The 17,994-nt window shown below is 37.4% G+C and overlaps 1 protein-coding gene across 14 annotated transcripts in view; it reads right to left on the minus strand.

The window, feature by feature from the left end:
- GULP1 (GULP PTB domain containing engulfment adaptor 1) overlaps positions 1-17,994 on the minus strand; it is a 143,783-nt gene that overhangs the window by 18,708 nt on the left and 107,081 nt on the right. For all 14 annotated transcript variants that reach the window (XM_032749471.3, XM_030277873.4, XM_030277882.4 and 11 more), the window contains 4 exons: positions 11,250-11,348; positions 8,931-9,068; positions 7,528-7,644; positions 7,081-7,173 (listed from right to left, as the gene is read on the minus strand). In XM_032749471.3, coding sequence (XP_032605362.1) covers positions 7,081-7,173; positions 7,528-7,644; positions 8,931-9,068; positions 11,250-11,348 — 447 coding nt within the window. The remainder of the gene's footprint in view (positions 1-7,080; positions 7,174-7,527; positions 7,645-8,930; positions 9,069-11,249; positions 11,349-17,994) is intronic.

Raw genomic sequence — 17,994 nt, forward strand, 5'->3', positions numbered from 1 at the left:
CTCATTCCATCAACATAAGAAAAGAACAAGAAATGAAATAAACATACTAGTTCAGTGGACTTGGTCTCTTTTATGGTTAGATATAACTGTGTGCCACCAAAGGATTTATTTTTGACTCATCCTACCGAGAAGGGTGCTGAAGATGCACTCTTGTGCTGTATCCTACCAGCAAATGTAAAGTTCAAAATTGCTTCTTTTTACAAGGTGTCTCTAGGAACTGATTGCAATCTCTGTGTCACACCCACATAGCAATCACTTAAGTATGAATTAGAATAAATTAGAAAATGGTTTTTTTCCTTAGAAAATTCAAATTGGTGATATACAGAACCACCACAGCAGGAAACTGCAGAGACGTTCCAGAGAATGCTGAGCAACCGTGAATTGAAAATAATGCATTTAGTCAAGAACCTGCTCATTTCCTGAGATTTAGGACTACTAGGAACACTCACTAATCCATAACATACTAATTCATAAAATACTGTATGAGCATTAGCAGTTCCATTAATTAACTGCTATATCTTCAGTTCATTTAGTACTCTTTCAGTTACATGAAGTATGTCATAGGGAATTTCAAATTCATTTTCTTTAACATTATAAATGCAACAGAATTTGACACTCTCATGGAGAAGTGCTCAAACAACTGAACACAGAATATTACAAATCTAAGCAAGCTGAAGATAGGCAAAAAAACCCAACAAAAACATGTGCATTTTCCCACTTGGCAATCTCGGTGGAAACAGGAATCAAGTGATATGCATAAACACATTCCAAAATGGTTTTTGAAATCTGCATGCAGTTCCAATGTCTGTCTTGGGGTTTTCCCATGGGTGTGGTAAAGCTTTCCAATGAGGGTCACTGAGGCAGGTGGCCTATGCCTCTAGGTCACAACAAAACCTTGGAGCAAAGGGCTAATCAATCAATCAATGTCTTTAATGCTCTGCTTAAAACAGGAAGGGTTTTGCACCACCTCCACGTAGGAGTATGAATTCCACACTGCTTCTTTGGCAATATTTATGGTGCATGGAAGAACACTGATCCTTCTGGGGCTGCCTCTCCCAGCACCTCCTCCTGCTGCCCCACATTTCAGGGCAATCAGGGAACCCTGGCAGCTTTGGGCAGCACTGGCAATGGAAACAGCAGCAAGAAAGATGTGATGTGAGCCCACTGTGCCAGGGCTGTGCTGAGCTCTGGAGGCTGCAGTTACACACTGCAGCAGCATCCAAAGCCTCCCCTCAGGCAAACAGCAGGATGAGAATCCAATGATCCTCACATAATCAAAGCCAAATGCAAAAAAGACCAGTGATTAAAGCATTTCCAAGCCACTGAAACAGATGAGAAGTAAACAACAGATAGAGGAGTCACAGAAACGTTAGCAGTGCGTGCAAAGGAGTGAGACAAAGGGAACATTCCATGCCAGCATTTCCCATGGCACCTGGAAGCACAGCTTGAGAGGCAAACTAAGGGAACTCTTCGTTTGGGATTGCATGTCCTCAACAGAGCCACTCAGGACATCAAAAAAAAGTAATAGCTCCTGTTGCATAACACTTCTGCATTGGCAAACCCACTCATCTGAGGGACTAACTTCTCAAAGTTCTAGGAGGACTGCTCAAAACCATCGACCCGAATGCAGAAAACATCATCACTAAGCAGTTTATTATTTACTGAATGTGCTGAGCAAATGTAAATCTAATTAGCTACAACATCCAGAGAGAAAAAGTGTGAAGATTGGTAATTTGATGCTCAACTTTCACAATGTATTTTATGCAAAAGTATTTCATTATACAATCCAGTTTTCTCTCTTTCATTTCCAACTATGATCTCATTGTCTTAATGGCTTCTTTTATAGGTTAAGAAAGAAATTTTATTTTTCCCATAGAGTTTATGAACTGACAGAAAAAGCACCTAAATTAGATTGATGTTGATTTGGCCATATGGCTAGATTTAGAGCAGCTACAGAAAAATTTTCATAGTGATACTAATAACCAAGCAAGGAGAGAATCCTGATGGCAATTGTAACCCTGAAAAGCAGAATTTGATTGCTGCCAATGCTTTTCACCCATTTACACACTGCAAAAATGCAAAGGGTAGGTAATTGCATTATTCAGATACATATTCTGCTCTCATTTCACTCTGTCAATATTATTTTAAAATATGTCCTCAAATAAACCTTTAGTTAGCCTGCAAAAAAAACTGCAGTACAAGCAAGAATAATCAGAAAAGGAGTTTCCCTTTGTACATCCCAATCAAGCCTTTAACTTACACTACTTATCAGCTGGAGAGAGAAAATTCAACCCTAAATTTTTAAATTATTACTACTTTTAATTTTAATATGGAAGTGGGGTTTTGTTTTGTGTTTTGGTTTGGTAACTGATTTTTTTAATAGAGAACTGAGGACTTGCAATAAACTCCCTAATACTCCAATTCACTATTATTACTTAAAACATAATTTAATTAAAACAAATAGTAACAGATATTTCAGCTGGAAAGATGTTCTCTCTTATGAAATTATCAACCCAAAATATTTTTGATTTGCTGCTTAAAACAAAGCTTTAAGCTTACATTTTCTTCTCTTAGACCAGGCATGGATTTTTGGATAGGTCATCAATTTGTACATATTTGATATGAAGGATCAGCAAATTAAGGTGTTTTAATATTATGTTTTGCAAAGAAAGTGTTCAACACTATTACCCAAGAATTCAATATATAAGCACAGGGCAAACTCCTTTTAGAGAAGTAAATCTATCAGCAAAGCCACACATTGCAGTCTAGCCTGCATATCACATGTTGTCTATAGTTTGTGAAACTGCAGACAAAATGTTTTAAAAACATTTTGGAAGTAAAAGAGGAACTGAATTTTAAGTCTGGATAGTATTACATCTGATCCTGAACAAATGCTTTTATTTCATATTTAGCTATAACCTATTTTCAGTGACAATAGGAAGTTAGAAAAATTTGTTTCAAATGACAGCCTGGATGTATCTGTTTAGAACTGAAACATGTTGAAACAAATTTTTTTTTTAATGTGCAGTGGACCAGATGCTTCAACCCATACACGTATTAAGTTATCCATCCACACTTTAAAGATGCTCTCACATTCTACTTTCTTTTGATACTGAAGTGAAAACAGGAAATGTAATCTGGTCCTGCTTGTGGGAAAATGATCTGTGAAATAGAAGACTGAGCTGTCAAAAAGAGCAGAATTGGATTGCTTTTTAAAAAAAGAAACCAAAACAAACCCCAAGCCACACAAATCAAGTGATATAATATTAAAAAAACCTGCTGCACTTCAAATTTCCTGAAGTGCTTTCTCCCTTCTTCATTTCATTAATAACTAATGGGAAGACTAATGTGTATAGAATGATTAATCAATGTATCTCATAAGCAGGAATAAAGAAATTATAGACTAGCACTGCACGTAAATATTACCATGGCTCCCCAGTTGCTGCCAGGTGGGAAAGGCATTGTGTCCTGGGTCAGTATCTTACCATATAAAGCATGACAGTGAGATCATGAGCTGCTGAGACCCCCTGGCTTCCCTGGGATGGGCTCTGGGGGAGCAAGGACACAGCCCAGAGCCATGGCAGTGTTTGTGGTGCCCTGTTGGTGCCCTGCCAGCACAGATGCTGCAGCAGCCCCTGCTCTGGGAAGGAAGGGGATCCTTGCTCAGTCCCTTGCTGCAGTCCTGCACAGCTGCTGAGTGCAGGGGCTGCTGTGCCAGGCACGGGGCAGCAAGGGCTCAGGCAGCAGCCTGAGTGACAGGGGAGCCACTGGAGCGCATCTGCAAACCTTGGGAGAGCACAAACAGCATGCAGACAAGCAAATACAACAAGGAAAGCACAAGCTGTGAAAATCCAAGGCACTGTTTAAGCACAAACAGAAGCAACTTTTAGCCAGCTGTAGCTGGCTTCTGAAAGTGAACATTTCTTTACAAACTGCCGTGATGCCCCTTAAAGGCATGTGTTCTTTTATCACATTAGGTGTCAAGGATCAAGGCTTAAACTTTCCTTTGACCACTGAACAATCCCTTCCCTAGACCCCAGCATGCAGAAGAGCTGGACTGCCAGATAAGGAGCTCCAGCCAGAAAACACTAAAAAGATATAAATAAATCTAAATGCTTACTATGGCTAAGAAAAGCTTCAGAAAGCTGTTGTATGGCACTGGCATCTCTGCATGATTCATCAGTGTGATATGAAAAATGCACGAATACTTAAAACTTATAGTTTTATAAAATCTGTTTTAAATCACAAGGGCGATTATCTTACGTTCACAGCATATAATACCAAGACTATCTGCATGGAAGGAAGCTTTCCCCATCCACCCAAAAGTGCTTACAAAGGGGCTCAAACAAGGTATTATTCCCCATGTTGGATATTCAGCTTCATTTAAACGATTTTATTTCAGAAAATACTATCAGCAGATCTGAAAAGTTTTCTTTGACAAAAAAAAAAATCACAATATAGATCTCTTACTTTAATTTTGAAGACAGAGCAGTAGCAACACAGATATTTTTAGTTGAAATTTAGAAAAAAATCACCAATTAGTTAGTTTAAAACTAAAGTGACCTTTTTAATTACAGAAATTATGTGGAAATAGGGGGAAAGAAATTTTTGCACCACTTTTTTTCTGATAGGAATTGAGACTTTGCAGAATCATACTTGAAATTATAGTTGATTTGAATGAAAAGTGAAAAGAATTAATTGTAAACCATAACATACAATCAATTATCTTATGAATTGTTTGTAATTTTGTTCCTTCATACATATTTGTTGCTCATGTAGTAAAAAAGGAGGATAAGTGTCATCACATTCACTGCTATTCCAGGCACATTGGCTGATAATAATTTTAACTGACTCAAACTGCCCTACAATATTTTATATTTATATAAAATATAAGAATTTTATCTTTAATAAATAAAATAGCTAATAAAATATATTAATTTTATTTATTGATTTGTATAAAAGATAATATTTTTATCTTTTTCTCTGCACTGAAGTCACTTGGAAACCTCACCAGTTGATTCCTTCATTCATTCTCAACCTGACAGTTGCACTGCATGGAGTTCCTGCTACATCATCAGCACCCTTAAGGGCTCTGATTTACCACCTCCACAAGATCTGGTTTCAAAGGAGCTGCCTGGAAGATGCCTCCCTGTGAGGTGCCATAGTTGATAGTTCTTGGTGGGAACAGCTGTGGGCCTGGAGTTAAGGAAAACCTTTCCCTAAAAATGTGCTAGGTTTTGGGTGGTTGGTTGGTTTTGTTTCATTTTAATTTTTGGCTGCACGACTGATGGAATAATCCTGTAAAAGGAAAGGAGCTTAATCCAAACTCCTGCTTGAAGCAGGATCCAATTTGCTGAGGCTGTTGAGGACCATAATCAGGGAAGGTCCAGCTTCTCCAGGAGTACAGAGGGCTCCAACCCCCTGGGCATCCTGTACCAACACTCATCCATTTATAGAAATGTTTTGTGTCAGAATGGATGCAGATGTTGAACAGGCTCTTAGGTAGCTCTCACTGCAATTTTAAAGATTTGTGACAGGACATGTTTGGGGCTTTCATTTTCGAGATAAGAGTAAATAAAGCAATAAAATAAAAGTACAAATTAATAGCCGACAGTGATTTTTTGAAATTAATTAATAGCAATAATTATCAATAGTCTATAGTTTTGCTGCAGCACAAGTGCTATTTAAGCAACATGCTTATTCACTGTACCAATAATAATCAACAATAAAACACCCTCTAGGGAGAGAGTTTACAAGTGGCTGTCAAATTAACAAATTCAGACCTTAACTCTTTAATATGGAATGCAACCCCATTGTCTTAAAAGACACCAAAAATCACAAACTACTGGATATTTTTGGGGCACTATTAATATCTTTCTTTCATATTTTTTGCCTAATGAAATGCCAAAGTTCTTTATTTAAATGAAAGAAAATAATTGCTTGCAATGCATTCAAGAGCCTATTTATTTGCATTCAAATGTACATTTAATTATTATATTCATAAATAAAAACAAAGTGCCATCCCAGTTGAGGAAAATAAAAGATGAAAGAATTGTCTAACTTGATATTAAATCTACCATTAAGATTGATTACCCATCACTGAATGCTTCATAAGTGAGAAGACATTAATAATGTAAAATGTTCACTGTGGTGGTTGCACAGTATTTATAATTTATGGTGTTCTCTCCTCTAAGTAGATTTCAGTAAAATGAATTGGCAGTCCCTCATGGGAACAAGCATCTGATCAACATAGAGTGTACAGACACTACTGAGAAACTGTCAGCACCACTGCAAATATGCTTTTACACTGCCCACATTTTTGAACATCCATTTAAGGGGAAATGGTGAAGATCCAGAGCAGGAACAAGGCAGTCCAAAATGCACAGCTGAAAAGCAGTTCCTCTGGTTCAAAGATTTTGCCACACATTAAGAAACTGGATTTATTTTGAGAGCCACCTAAAGCTGTACAGATGGAGCATGCCTGTAAGAAGAGGGGTGTCATAAGGACCAGCCTGCAGTGCAACCTGCATTGCAGGAGGTCCTGCCTAGGTGTCAGCAAGTGCCAGCCATCAATTTAAACAAGCTTCAGTCCTGATCATCTACAGGAACTGCAGAGCAGTTGGAATTTGCAGCGAGGAGCCCACCCTTGCTCCTCTTTCCCTAGCACCCAGCATTAGCTCCCAAGACCTAAGGACTCCTTGGCAGGCAGGCTGCCAGCCACAGGTCACCATGTGCTTGTGACAAAGCTGTGAGGAGCTCCCAGGCAGCATTTAGGAACCTTTCAGTGCAGGATGGTTTTTCACCCTCAGCTGGCACATTCAGCTCTCTAGTGGAGTGAGCATTTGGTGTCCTCAGGCAGCAACAAATAGGTATGGAAGAGGCACAGCTGCAGAGACTGCAATTTGCACTTCTGCTGGCTCCTCACTCTGGCACTGTTAGTGACACTGCCCTTCAACAAACCTGCTACTGATCACTGCATGTTAATGGCAATCTCTGGGAACAGCAGGGATGCTCAGAATGATCATAAAGTGATTATAAATATAGAGTGACTTGGACACAAGAGTTTTGTCGGGTACTTACTGGAGATGCGTGTACTTGTGTTATTCTTAACTGGTTTTCCAAATCTTGAACTTTATTTTTCAGTTCTGCATTTTCAGTTTCTAATTCTTGAATCTACAAAGCAAATGGTTATTCAATAGCTATTGGGATAGTCACGGATTTCAACAACAGTATCCACTGAGCATAAGTTTCATCAGAGATCTGGTGATTTGGAATCAAGGTTTAACTCGTTATCTGATTGCAAAATCTAATTAAATTTTAGTATCCTCCATATTTCAAATTTTCTTTTTAGTATCCTTGGAGGACAAAAAACCAATATATTTTTTAACAGATTTTTTTTTGTATTTTATTTTACCTTAGCAATCTGAGAATAATGCTGGAAATTATGCTTCTATAAAAAAAAGATAATACAAATACAGCAACATATATTTTTATGTCTTAAAAAGAACAACATAGTTCAAAACTTACTCTTTTCTGTAAACCTGCAATTTGTTTCCTTGTTTCAACATCTTTTCCTCCGGATTCCAGAAATTTCCTGTAAGCTAAGTCAAATGCTTGACCAATTGTTAAAGTTATCTCTTCTGCCTTTACATAAAACATAAGACTGAAATTAGTAAATTAGGAATATTTGCTGGAGCTCCTTTCATTTCAGAACATCACAAAATTATTTATACCATGTATCATATTCAAAGGCTTCACCCCATCAACCATGAAGCCAACACGACAAACGAGCATCACAAGCATCCTTCAATAAGACACCCTGGCAAAATGCTATGAAAGAATGTAAAAACACTTTGGATAAAGAAAGGAGATGAGACAGTATAAATTATGTCTTCAATTTCCATAAACACAGATATCATACTGCACAATGGCTCTTCCTGATGATTTCTGAAGCATATACAGCCTGTTCAATCACTAAATAAAGTCTTTTACATTGAATGAAAGAATATTTTCATGCCAATGGATATTTTGATCCCTATTGATTTTAAATCTGGATTTCAACACTTATTTTTGTGAGTACTATAAAAGCTTATTCAGGATACTGCAGACAAGTATTTAACTGCCCAATTATTTCCAGCTGCATATATCCAGAAAAAAAATCCACAGATATTGCATTTGTATGTGCAAAGTATAATAGTTTACTAGTTCTATGTGGATTCATATCTCATGTTATGATGTGTTTACACAGTCAGTGCAGAATATCTATGTCAAAAATGATGGGGGTAACATAAGCCTACAGGAAACTGATGGAGGACACCAAGGTTTCAGAAACAAGTGATTCCAAGACAATAAAAGGTGAACCTATGGTTACACTGTTTGCTTAGAACTTTAGCAGAGAAATAAATACAGTAAGGAATAACTGTTCTGTCTCAGACACTAGAGAATGTTCTTGGTACAATTAGTTGTCTGGGAGTGCTTTGTGGTGTTAGACTTGAGATATGGGGCAGGGAAAGGGGTGGACAAAGAAGGGAGAACCTTGCTGCGACAAAATAAAAACCCCCAAAAACAAACACCACACAAAAACCCCAACACTAAAACCAGAGACAGACAGATCAGCAGAAAAGCCTGCAAGGGTATCTCAGCCCCAGGGCTGCAGTAATCTTTGTAAACAGCTGTGCAAATATCTCAAGCCCGGTGGGATGGAGCCTGTTCTCCAGGAATATTGCAGATGCTTCCCCCAGGATGTTGAGCTGCGCAGCAAGAGAAATTATCCCAGAAAATCACCTCAGATCACTGAAGAAAGAGACTCTTTCTTAATTTAATGTATCTAAGTTGCAAGACACCATGCTGACATGAAAAACTGTGTCCCAGTTAAAAGGCAGGCTGCCTCTCATTGCCCTCGAGCCCTGCAGAGCACCCCGAGTACTTACACACTTTTCACTGTCAAACACATAGCACAGGTGCTTATTTGATTCTGAGTCTTTGCATATGAAAGTAAATATTCTCTTGTCAGTTTTGTCATCAGCACAAAAGGATATCCTGTGGAGCTGACAGTTGTGCTGGACCTCCTGCAAACAAACAGAAAGGTAATTTTTCAGAAATTCCTGCACTGATTAGGATAAAGATGCACAAAGGAAAGCTCTGCATTTCCTCATAAGAGTAGGCAAGCTGCAGCAATGTTTTTGAATGTCTCTTATTGCACATGAGAGCACCCAAAAATGGACTTAAAGTGTAACAGAGGTTGGCAAACTCATCTCCAAAACCACTCCAGTTTTTACTGAATGTAAACAGGAAGTTTTTTATTTGGACAGCATTTATCTGGAAGTGTTTATTTGGACAGTAATTTCTGTGCTAGAAAATTGATTTTGCTGTTGCTTTGCATCCCTCTGCAATTTATTTAGGGCCTGATTATGTAAAATAATCTGTTATTTTTCCAGGTACAAAAGATCTTTAAATTTCATCATCTCTCAAGGTTTGTTAAAATGGATTTACTGAAATGAGTCCTTACTTTGCTACATTAAATACAGAAAACTGAAATAAAATTACTTTGCTAACCAAGTAAAGAGAAAGTAATCTGACATGCAAATACTTGTTTACTTGAGGTGCCACATAAGCAGCTTTTAAGCATTATTATTTGTATTTTTTTGCTACTGTATTTAATTTTCCATTAAAGAGCAATTTCCAGCTATTTAAAAAGTTGCAATGGCAGTGCTCTTCAGTTGTGAGAGCTTGACAAGACTGAAATAAACTATCTCAACTTTTTTTTTGGTTGTTTTTCTTCAACAAGTCTCTTCTTGGTATTTTATTTTATTTGGCTTATTACATGGGAAAGCAGTATTTGCTTTAAAGGAAAGTATGTCTTTTAGATATGAACTATTGTCTATTAAAAAAAGAAAGTGTCTGTGCAGCACTGGGGCTCCCAGCTTTCTGTAAGCCCACAAACAAGGTTATGCCCTCTCTGCACACAAGCACATAGCCAAAAAATGCACCCTATGGGCAATCTTTTCCCCTTGCCCCACGTGAGTTCATTTTCTCAGTCTTTACAGCTGTTCTGGGCATTCCACTTCTCCCATGTCCCAGATCTCTGTCCTGTGCTCTTCAACACACAGAAACAATGAAGTGTGCTTGCCCTGGCACTATGAGGTTTACAGATCCATATAATTATTTAACATCATTTAAGAACAGAACCACTTTTCTATAATCCTTTTTCTGAGTGGCAAGTATAGAATCTGGTCCTGATACATAGGCTGTTTCTACTGTCATTAATAGTCACTATCTGACTAAAACCCAATATTCCTACTGAAGTGCTTTGTTTCAAAAACACACTGCAAAAAAAGACTTCAATTAGTGCTGATAACATGAAATTGAATTTTCTAAAGCATTTATAAACTGAGCAAAAAGGACAACTCAATTGAAATTTACATGAGGCTACAAGAAATGAAGTGGGGGAGATAAAAAGACTGCTCACAGTTGATTATTACTTGAGTTGTAATAACAACTCAATTGTAATAACAACATTGCTAAGAGATTAGAATGTTCCTACTCCCCCAGGAACATATATCCCACAGATTTCTGTTAATCTCAGCAGGAAGGCTAAGATCTTTTGGCATTTCAAACTGCTACTTTAAAACAGTTAAACAGGATATGGGGTTTAGCACTCCTGTCTACCCTACCTCATAAGGAACATGCAAAAACTCCAATTAAAGTTGATTAAAGTTGACATGGATACCTCTTGTCCCCTCTGCTTATGTGTGAACTGTTGAGTTCTGGTTGTGTAAAGAGTCTGGAGCAAAAATGTTCTGTAAACATCTATGGCTTTGAACTACAGCTACCATTTGAGAAAATGCCATTGCCTGAATGCAGCAATTACTCCACAATTAAACAGGAACAAAAGAATCTTCCAAATTCAATAGTCACCATATATATGGAAAGGTCTTTATCATATGCAGAGTTAACATTTCTTTAGCTCATTGTTTTCATCTTCCTCAAAGTTTAAAAGCTCTGCTGTGAAAGGATTAAAAAAAAAATTGAATCCGACATTAGCTACAGTGTTCCTTCAAGACTGTAATGTACCTTCCTGGGAAGATGTCACCCAGGTGTTGTAAGAAAACATGGTATTTTAGAAGATTTTTTCCATCAACAGAAACAGCTTTAATTATAATACTTTAAAAAACACAAAACAATAAAAACCTTAAAACCAATGAAACAACTAGTTTAGCACGAAAAAAAACCCCATGTAAGTTTCTTACCTTTGTTTTTGGATCTAGAATTTTTACACCATAGATTGAGATTTGTAACTCAACTTTAGGTGTCTTTTGGCCTTCAGATTTCTTGATATGTCTTGCAAACTGAAACACAAAAAGCACAACAGCAACTACATTAATAGTGAGTTTATTTGTCTTTATTAATTCTGATTTTTTCTCAGCTCGCTCCACCTGAAGTTGTTTCCTTTTTCAATAAGCTTCTCATAAAAAACACCAACTATTCCAAGAGTCTCCATCGGGCACAGACCAGCATTTCTAACTGCACATTACAGAATGTTCCTAAAATTCAAGGAGAATTATTTTAAAATTACTTAGCATCTTCCCTGTAACTTTTATCTGCTTTTTATGCACTTAATTGAAGATTTTGCATACTTCAAATACATGTCACTTCCATACTCATGCATGGAGGGTACTTCCAGATGCTCCATTAAGATAGTCCATCAGTTGTTTTAAACAGGGTCAGTTTTAAAGCACTACAGCTGGGTCAGCACCTCAGAAGTACTTGATCTGTTTTTTTCTCAGAATTTATCTGCCTGCAGCCCACTAGATGGTGGCTGGATAGCACTTTATATGACTGGGCTGGGTAATAATTCCTATCCAATACATTTTCCATCCTTTTCCATCTACTTTTCTATACTTACCTTTCTGTCTTTCTCTCGTGAACATAGCCTATAAAATCAGCACAGTACCTCAAATTTGTCCCTGCATCACAGTTCAGAAATGCCCTAAATCTGGGTACCTTTCTTAGCAAATATATGTGATTGATCTTTGTTACCAGAGCAAAACGCTGCCCTTCTACTCTCAAGTCTTTGACAGCCTAGAATGGCATTTTCAAATGCACAAATAAGGATGATGATCCACTAAAGCCCAGGAGTCGGAATCTCTGCTTCAGAGCTCTGTTTGAACACAATTATCCTCAACACTCCCATTCCAGAATAAACCAGGTGCATCATTCCCCACCAGTACAAATGTGGGTTCCTTCTGTTCAGTTTCTTCTGTGTCAGAAGCCAGTGTGGACAATGGCTTTCAGGGCCATCAAGTATCTAGGGTGTCACCAAGGGTGCTGTCCTATTTCACCTGGCAGACACAAGCCTGAAATTCCTCGTCATTGTGAGGTGCTCAGCTTTTGCCAAGTGACACCTCTCCCACAAACCCTTAAAAACTCTGACTACAATTAATTATTCATTTAAGTGATAGCTCAGGGTTTTTGCTCTGATCCTTTTCCAACTAGTACTTGGAAAATCTTCCCATAACACAAGTGCTTTGCACAATATGACTGTTAATCTCTTTTATTTCATTTTGCTTACAGGCAGCTTCATTAATAGCAAATTATTAACTAGTTTGCAGAACCACCCTAAAAGCACAAGATGAACCTGTTTTTCCCTTCTTCTCAATTTTATTCCTCCTTTTGAAGGCACTTGTGGGACTTTTGATAGCTAAATATTAGTTTATAATTGATCCTCTTAACTTCACACAGTAACAGGATTTACCTAAACACTTCATTACTGATTAATGCACCCCAATAGCTGATAAGTATCACACACTTGGTAAAACAAACAGCACCCTCCCACCTCAAAAACCCCAAAAAGCTATCCCCCATCTAAACCACTCTGTGCCATTCTCAAAACAAACTCTTAAATATCTATTTTGCATTTAAATATCTAGAACTGCTACACTTACTGGCCAAGTAAAATAAATATAAAGTATTTTATATTTCATACAGGATTACTTACTTGTGAAAACCAATTAGTTGAGAGTCAAGAAAATATAATTTCTAGTTCTGCCTCTTCAGCATCATGTACTGCAACACATCCTTTTCCCATCTGCGAATTTAACTTCAAGCCCATGTTTTGCCATATCCACTTTTAATACACATTAATCCCTGTATCTTTATTAAGGTGTACCATGCCATATGCTTATTTTATTTTTTTTAAGACATTTTATAGAAAATAAAATTTTAAAAATCATAAATGCTGGTTTACAGCACTTTGTCCAATGACATCTGTTGACTTTAAAGAACAATTAAAATTCACTACAGCGAAAAAAAAAGTTTAATAAAAAACCACTCATTAAGGCACATAAAATCTGTCCTAAATTTTATATTGCCAATTTAGCCTTCCAAGTCTGTGCTTAAAGAGGAAAAAGAAAGGGTAACCACTGCTTTATTAGCACAGATTTTTTTTTTTTTTCAAGAGGAATATAAAACTTAAAGGGTCTTTAGATAATTTTCAGATCATGCATTTATTCATTAGCTGCACTCCACTGGCTTTCCTCTCTAATTTTAATTTCCTGATGTCCTTTCATTGGGTGGGGCTTGGAGGCTGTGTGTGTGATCCCTTTTCTCACTTTTCCAGGGTAAATGGAATGACAACAAAATCCAAAAATCACCCAGAGAATTCGGACATCTCAATTTCCAATGTCCTCCATGGTGCCAGATAACCCTGGGGCGCAACCTATCCTGAAACATTCTGGAACTCGAGCAAATCCTGACCTTTTGGAAACGTCCCTTTGCAAGCAAGCCATGCATGAGAATTTCTGTGCAGTAATGAAAAGAAAGCACAAATACTATTTGATTTTACTGCTAAACTCATGGTATATATTGAGAACAATGACAGAATGCTTGATTTTCCAACAGCAATTATCTCAGAATCTCAAAAGACAGCTACAACATGAAAAAGTTGTAGTTTTTAAAGAAAATAAGTTTTAAAGAAAAAGGTTTTAAAGTAAGTGATGTAAATAACTTGCACAAGTTTTAGAACAGCTGGCCAAAGCTTGCTCCAAGTAGTCAAGAAGACTTACAACACTGAGAACGTTCCAGAAGGCAGTTCTGTGCCAATTCTAAAAAAAGGGTGAACAAACTGACCCTACCACATCTCCACTCTGAAAAAAGCAGAAATCCAGTTCAAGAATTAGTGAGTTCAAGTGAGATGAAATTAATGATAATCAATATTTTACAAAAAAGCAGACTGTCCAAGCAGACAAAGCATCTGTATTTTGTATGCCACTTATATTTAAGAAAGTGAAGCAATAGAAAGAAAGTATGAGTTAAGTTAGTTACATTAGTCTCCAGATGTAGTTATAAACAGGAAATTGTCATTGGGAAGATATGTTTCTAATGTATTCCAGCAGGGTTTTTTTCTTAAGCATGACATTATTGAACAATGACCAGGGAAAAAAAAAAAAACTGATAAAATCTGCAAGCAGAAAAAATAAGAGGGGAAAAAAATGGGGAGAAAACTAACTAGTGATCTGAAATCTAAAATTGTTACAGAGAAAGCTTGCAGACCACAAAGACTGGTGAAGGGGCAAATAACAGGGAGAAGCCTCATCAACCAGAACCCCACAGGTTGGTATCCCAACAGAGCCCTTGTTTTCCTACAAGCAACCCTGCAAATCCCACATGTGGCAACAAACTTTGGTTCTTGGAAGACTACCCTGTGAGGATGGAAGAATGAAGTCTTGATTATGTGGTAGGACTTCCACTAAGTGAGGACCTGCTCATGAAACCAAAACTGGGAAGATATTTCAAAGAGATCCTTAAGATGACAACAATGGCTGCACTGCACCAGCTGCTCGTGAGAAAACACTCAAATGTTATCTGCTGAGGGTTTCAAATGCAGAAGGATATTAACAAAATGGAGAAAAAATTCACAGGCTATTTAGCAAAGTTAGCAGAGGGCTGGAAAACCCACTTTAAGACAGTCCATAAAATCAAAACCAATGGTGAAAGCAACCAAGCACAGAAGAACCCCCTTCACACAGACAAATGAGCTTTCTAGTCAAAGGTTTACTGGATACAGTGAACACACAAAGATTAATTCAGAAAATCTGTGGCGGTTCCTTTCTTTGTCCTGCCCACTGTCCTGTGCAATAACAGATAGCACACAGATACTGATCAGCAATTTCTTTTATATCTGACATTCTCCAGAACGCCACATTCACCCACCTCCCAAACTTGTGCAGGGTTTGAACAGCACCTCCCGTCACTGAGCCAGGTATCAGGAATTTTCTCTTTTATTTATTTCTAGTCATTCCTTCTACCTAAGGAGGAACCCAAGGGACCTCCAGACCTGGGAGATGTACAAACATTATATTTTTCTATTAGCACACATTTGAAACCAAATAATATTTGTATCGCACACAGTAACAAGATTATTTAAGAGGGTAAAAATCTGCAGCCTCCCATTGGCATCAAAATGGAAAATGATATAAAATTATAATGAATCACAGCATGGCTTGGGAAGAGAAACGATGGGCCAAATTCTTAAACTGTTAGCTTATACATATAATGTTCTCAGGCACGAACCCCAGGTTTAATCCAGCTCAGTGGGATGGGCTCGTTTATGTTCAACTGCTTCGGAATTAATGTTATATTTTCATGGCATTTTTAGGGAAAGTAACAGATACAAATAAACCTATTTTCTACGGTTTAACTTAGCTTTAAAAATAAAAATAAAAAATAAAAACCATCCATATATTTTGTAATTTATCACAGCCGCAGGAGAAAATGCATACTCTAAGAGTGTTTTTAAAATTAAATTTGATGTGTTTAGGTATCAAGTCTTATCAAACTACAACCAACAAAAATGCCATGAGGAAAAAAAAATCATGTTTTCAAGACAGCCAGGAACTGGAAAGAAAGAATTAATTGTTAAGACTAATTACATCTATAGATCTATAAATCAATTTAAACCATCCATTCAAAAATATGTGCTTCTGTTTAATATTTACACCTCCCTGCACAATTCAAGATTTAATTAAAAATAGTTGAGACATCAAAAGGGAGATGTTCCTGTGATTTGATTCAGGTGACCAGTGACAAATCAGACATTGCACTTCACACCTTGAAAGAGCCCTGGTTTAGGGCAGGGTCACTGGATAAGCTAGGAAACAGCTTGGTAACCTGTCCTGCAGAAAATGCTTTTCCTCCTTTTTCTCATTACAATATTCATTATAAGGAAACATGTCTGAAAAAAACCCAACAGGCCTCATTTTTTTGCAGTGCCTTCATGTCATCTAATTGGTCATGTTATGGTCCAAACTCCCATGGACATTTGATGTGGGCATAATGAAATTATGGCCTCTGAAAAATAGCCATCAAGAGGAGGAAAAGGGTGAAATGATATGCAAAATTCAATCTCTCAATCATCTGGACAGGGAAAAAGCCATCCAGAAGTGCATGTCTATGGAATAGGTTGTATTTTATTTTCCAGATACACAGTGGACTGAGAGGAAGGCTATCCATCTATTAACCACAGAGTGGAAGACAATAGAGTGCAGTCTTTTTTCCATCTCACTTCCTGACAGATTTTTTGTGTTTTATTTGGTGGTGGGCTGCTTTGTTGTTGCTGTTTTGAGATATTTTGGTTTTTTTGTCTGGTGGCATGGAGATTTTTTCCTGTTTGGTTGATTGGTTTTAGTTGTGGGTTGTTTTTTGTGGTTTTTTTTGGGTTTTTTTTTTTGGGTGGGGGTGGTCTGAGCAAAGGGGGAAGGTTTAATTTTAGGTTTTTGAGAGGCAGGGTGAACAGGTATTTTCTTATTCAGCTCTTCTCCTCTGCCTTGCTTTGGTCTTCAGGATGTCCTTGACAGGTTTTGAACCACAAATTCTGCTTTCTGCAGTACTTCAAAGGGAGCAGTCATGGCTGGAAGGCTTGGCTGCAAATCTCTTTATTCCAATATTAAAAGCTTCTCTGTACTCCACCCTCCTCCTCTGTCCTTTCAACAGCAAATGAAACTGAGTTCAGACCACTACCCATGCATGGTCCTTTAAGGGCAGCACAGGACAACATCTCTGCCTGTGTGCAAGTGTGTGAACGAGCACTCTTCACCCTGTGTACCCTTAGAGGTCAAGGACATGATGAAAAATATTTCAAGTGGTTTCAAAGTGATTCATTCTATTTGCATTTTGTCTGGTCATCTCCACTTACAGAAAAAAAGTAGAAGAAAAAGGATAATGAGTTGAAAGCTGGGTAAGCAAACAGCCTTAAGTTTGGCCCTCACAAAACATCCCTTGGAAGACAAGAAACAGCCCAAAACTCAGGTGTTTATTCTGTTTTTTTCCTAACACTCCTCCATGCAACTTTCTTACCACAGCTCTGGTTATGCTGCTTCTTCCATATGCCATGTTGCTCTTTCTACCTGTTTCCACCTCTGGCAACCCTTCCAACACCTTATAAGGATCAAATTCATTCTTACAGTCTGACTGAGAAGTTACAAAATTCATTAATCAAGGAAAGCAATAATTTAATTTAATAAAATAAAGTGTGATTTAACAATATGTAGACATTTGAGTACAGTAGGCATGTTTGGATACAGCATCTGGGCACCACGTGCTTTAGTTTCTGTTTCATTCTAGAAACAACTTTGACTAGAAAACTTGAAGGAAAACACATTTTGTAATAAATTGTGATAACAGTCCACCTTATCTTACAAATAAATAAACAATCACATTGTAAAACATTAGTGTTCAAGTTTCTTCTTTCTCCTGCAGCACAGCTCCAAGCACTTGGAAAACATAAGAGGAAATCTCACCTAGATAAAAGCACTGGAGAACCCTCAAGAAAAATTAATCATAGTTGCTTGAAAAAAAACTATCTTCTAATTGCAACTGTCCCAGAAAAATTGTCAAGAAAATATGAGAGCCATATTTGGGATAAAAACGCCAACAAAGCATCAAGAAAAGGTTTGTCCAAGATACTTTATGTTTCTGTAGAACATCAGCTCCATCTGC

This window comes from Taeniopygia guttata, chromosome 7, assembly GCF_048771995.1.
Source record: "Taeniopygia guttata chromosome 7, bTaeGut7.mat, whole genome shotgun sequence".
Classification (NCBI taxonomy): domain Eukaryota; kingdom Metazoa; phylum Chordata; class Aves; order Passeriformes; family Estrildidae; genus Taeniopygia; species Taeniopygia guttata.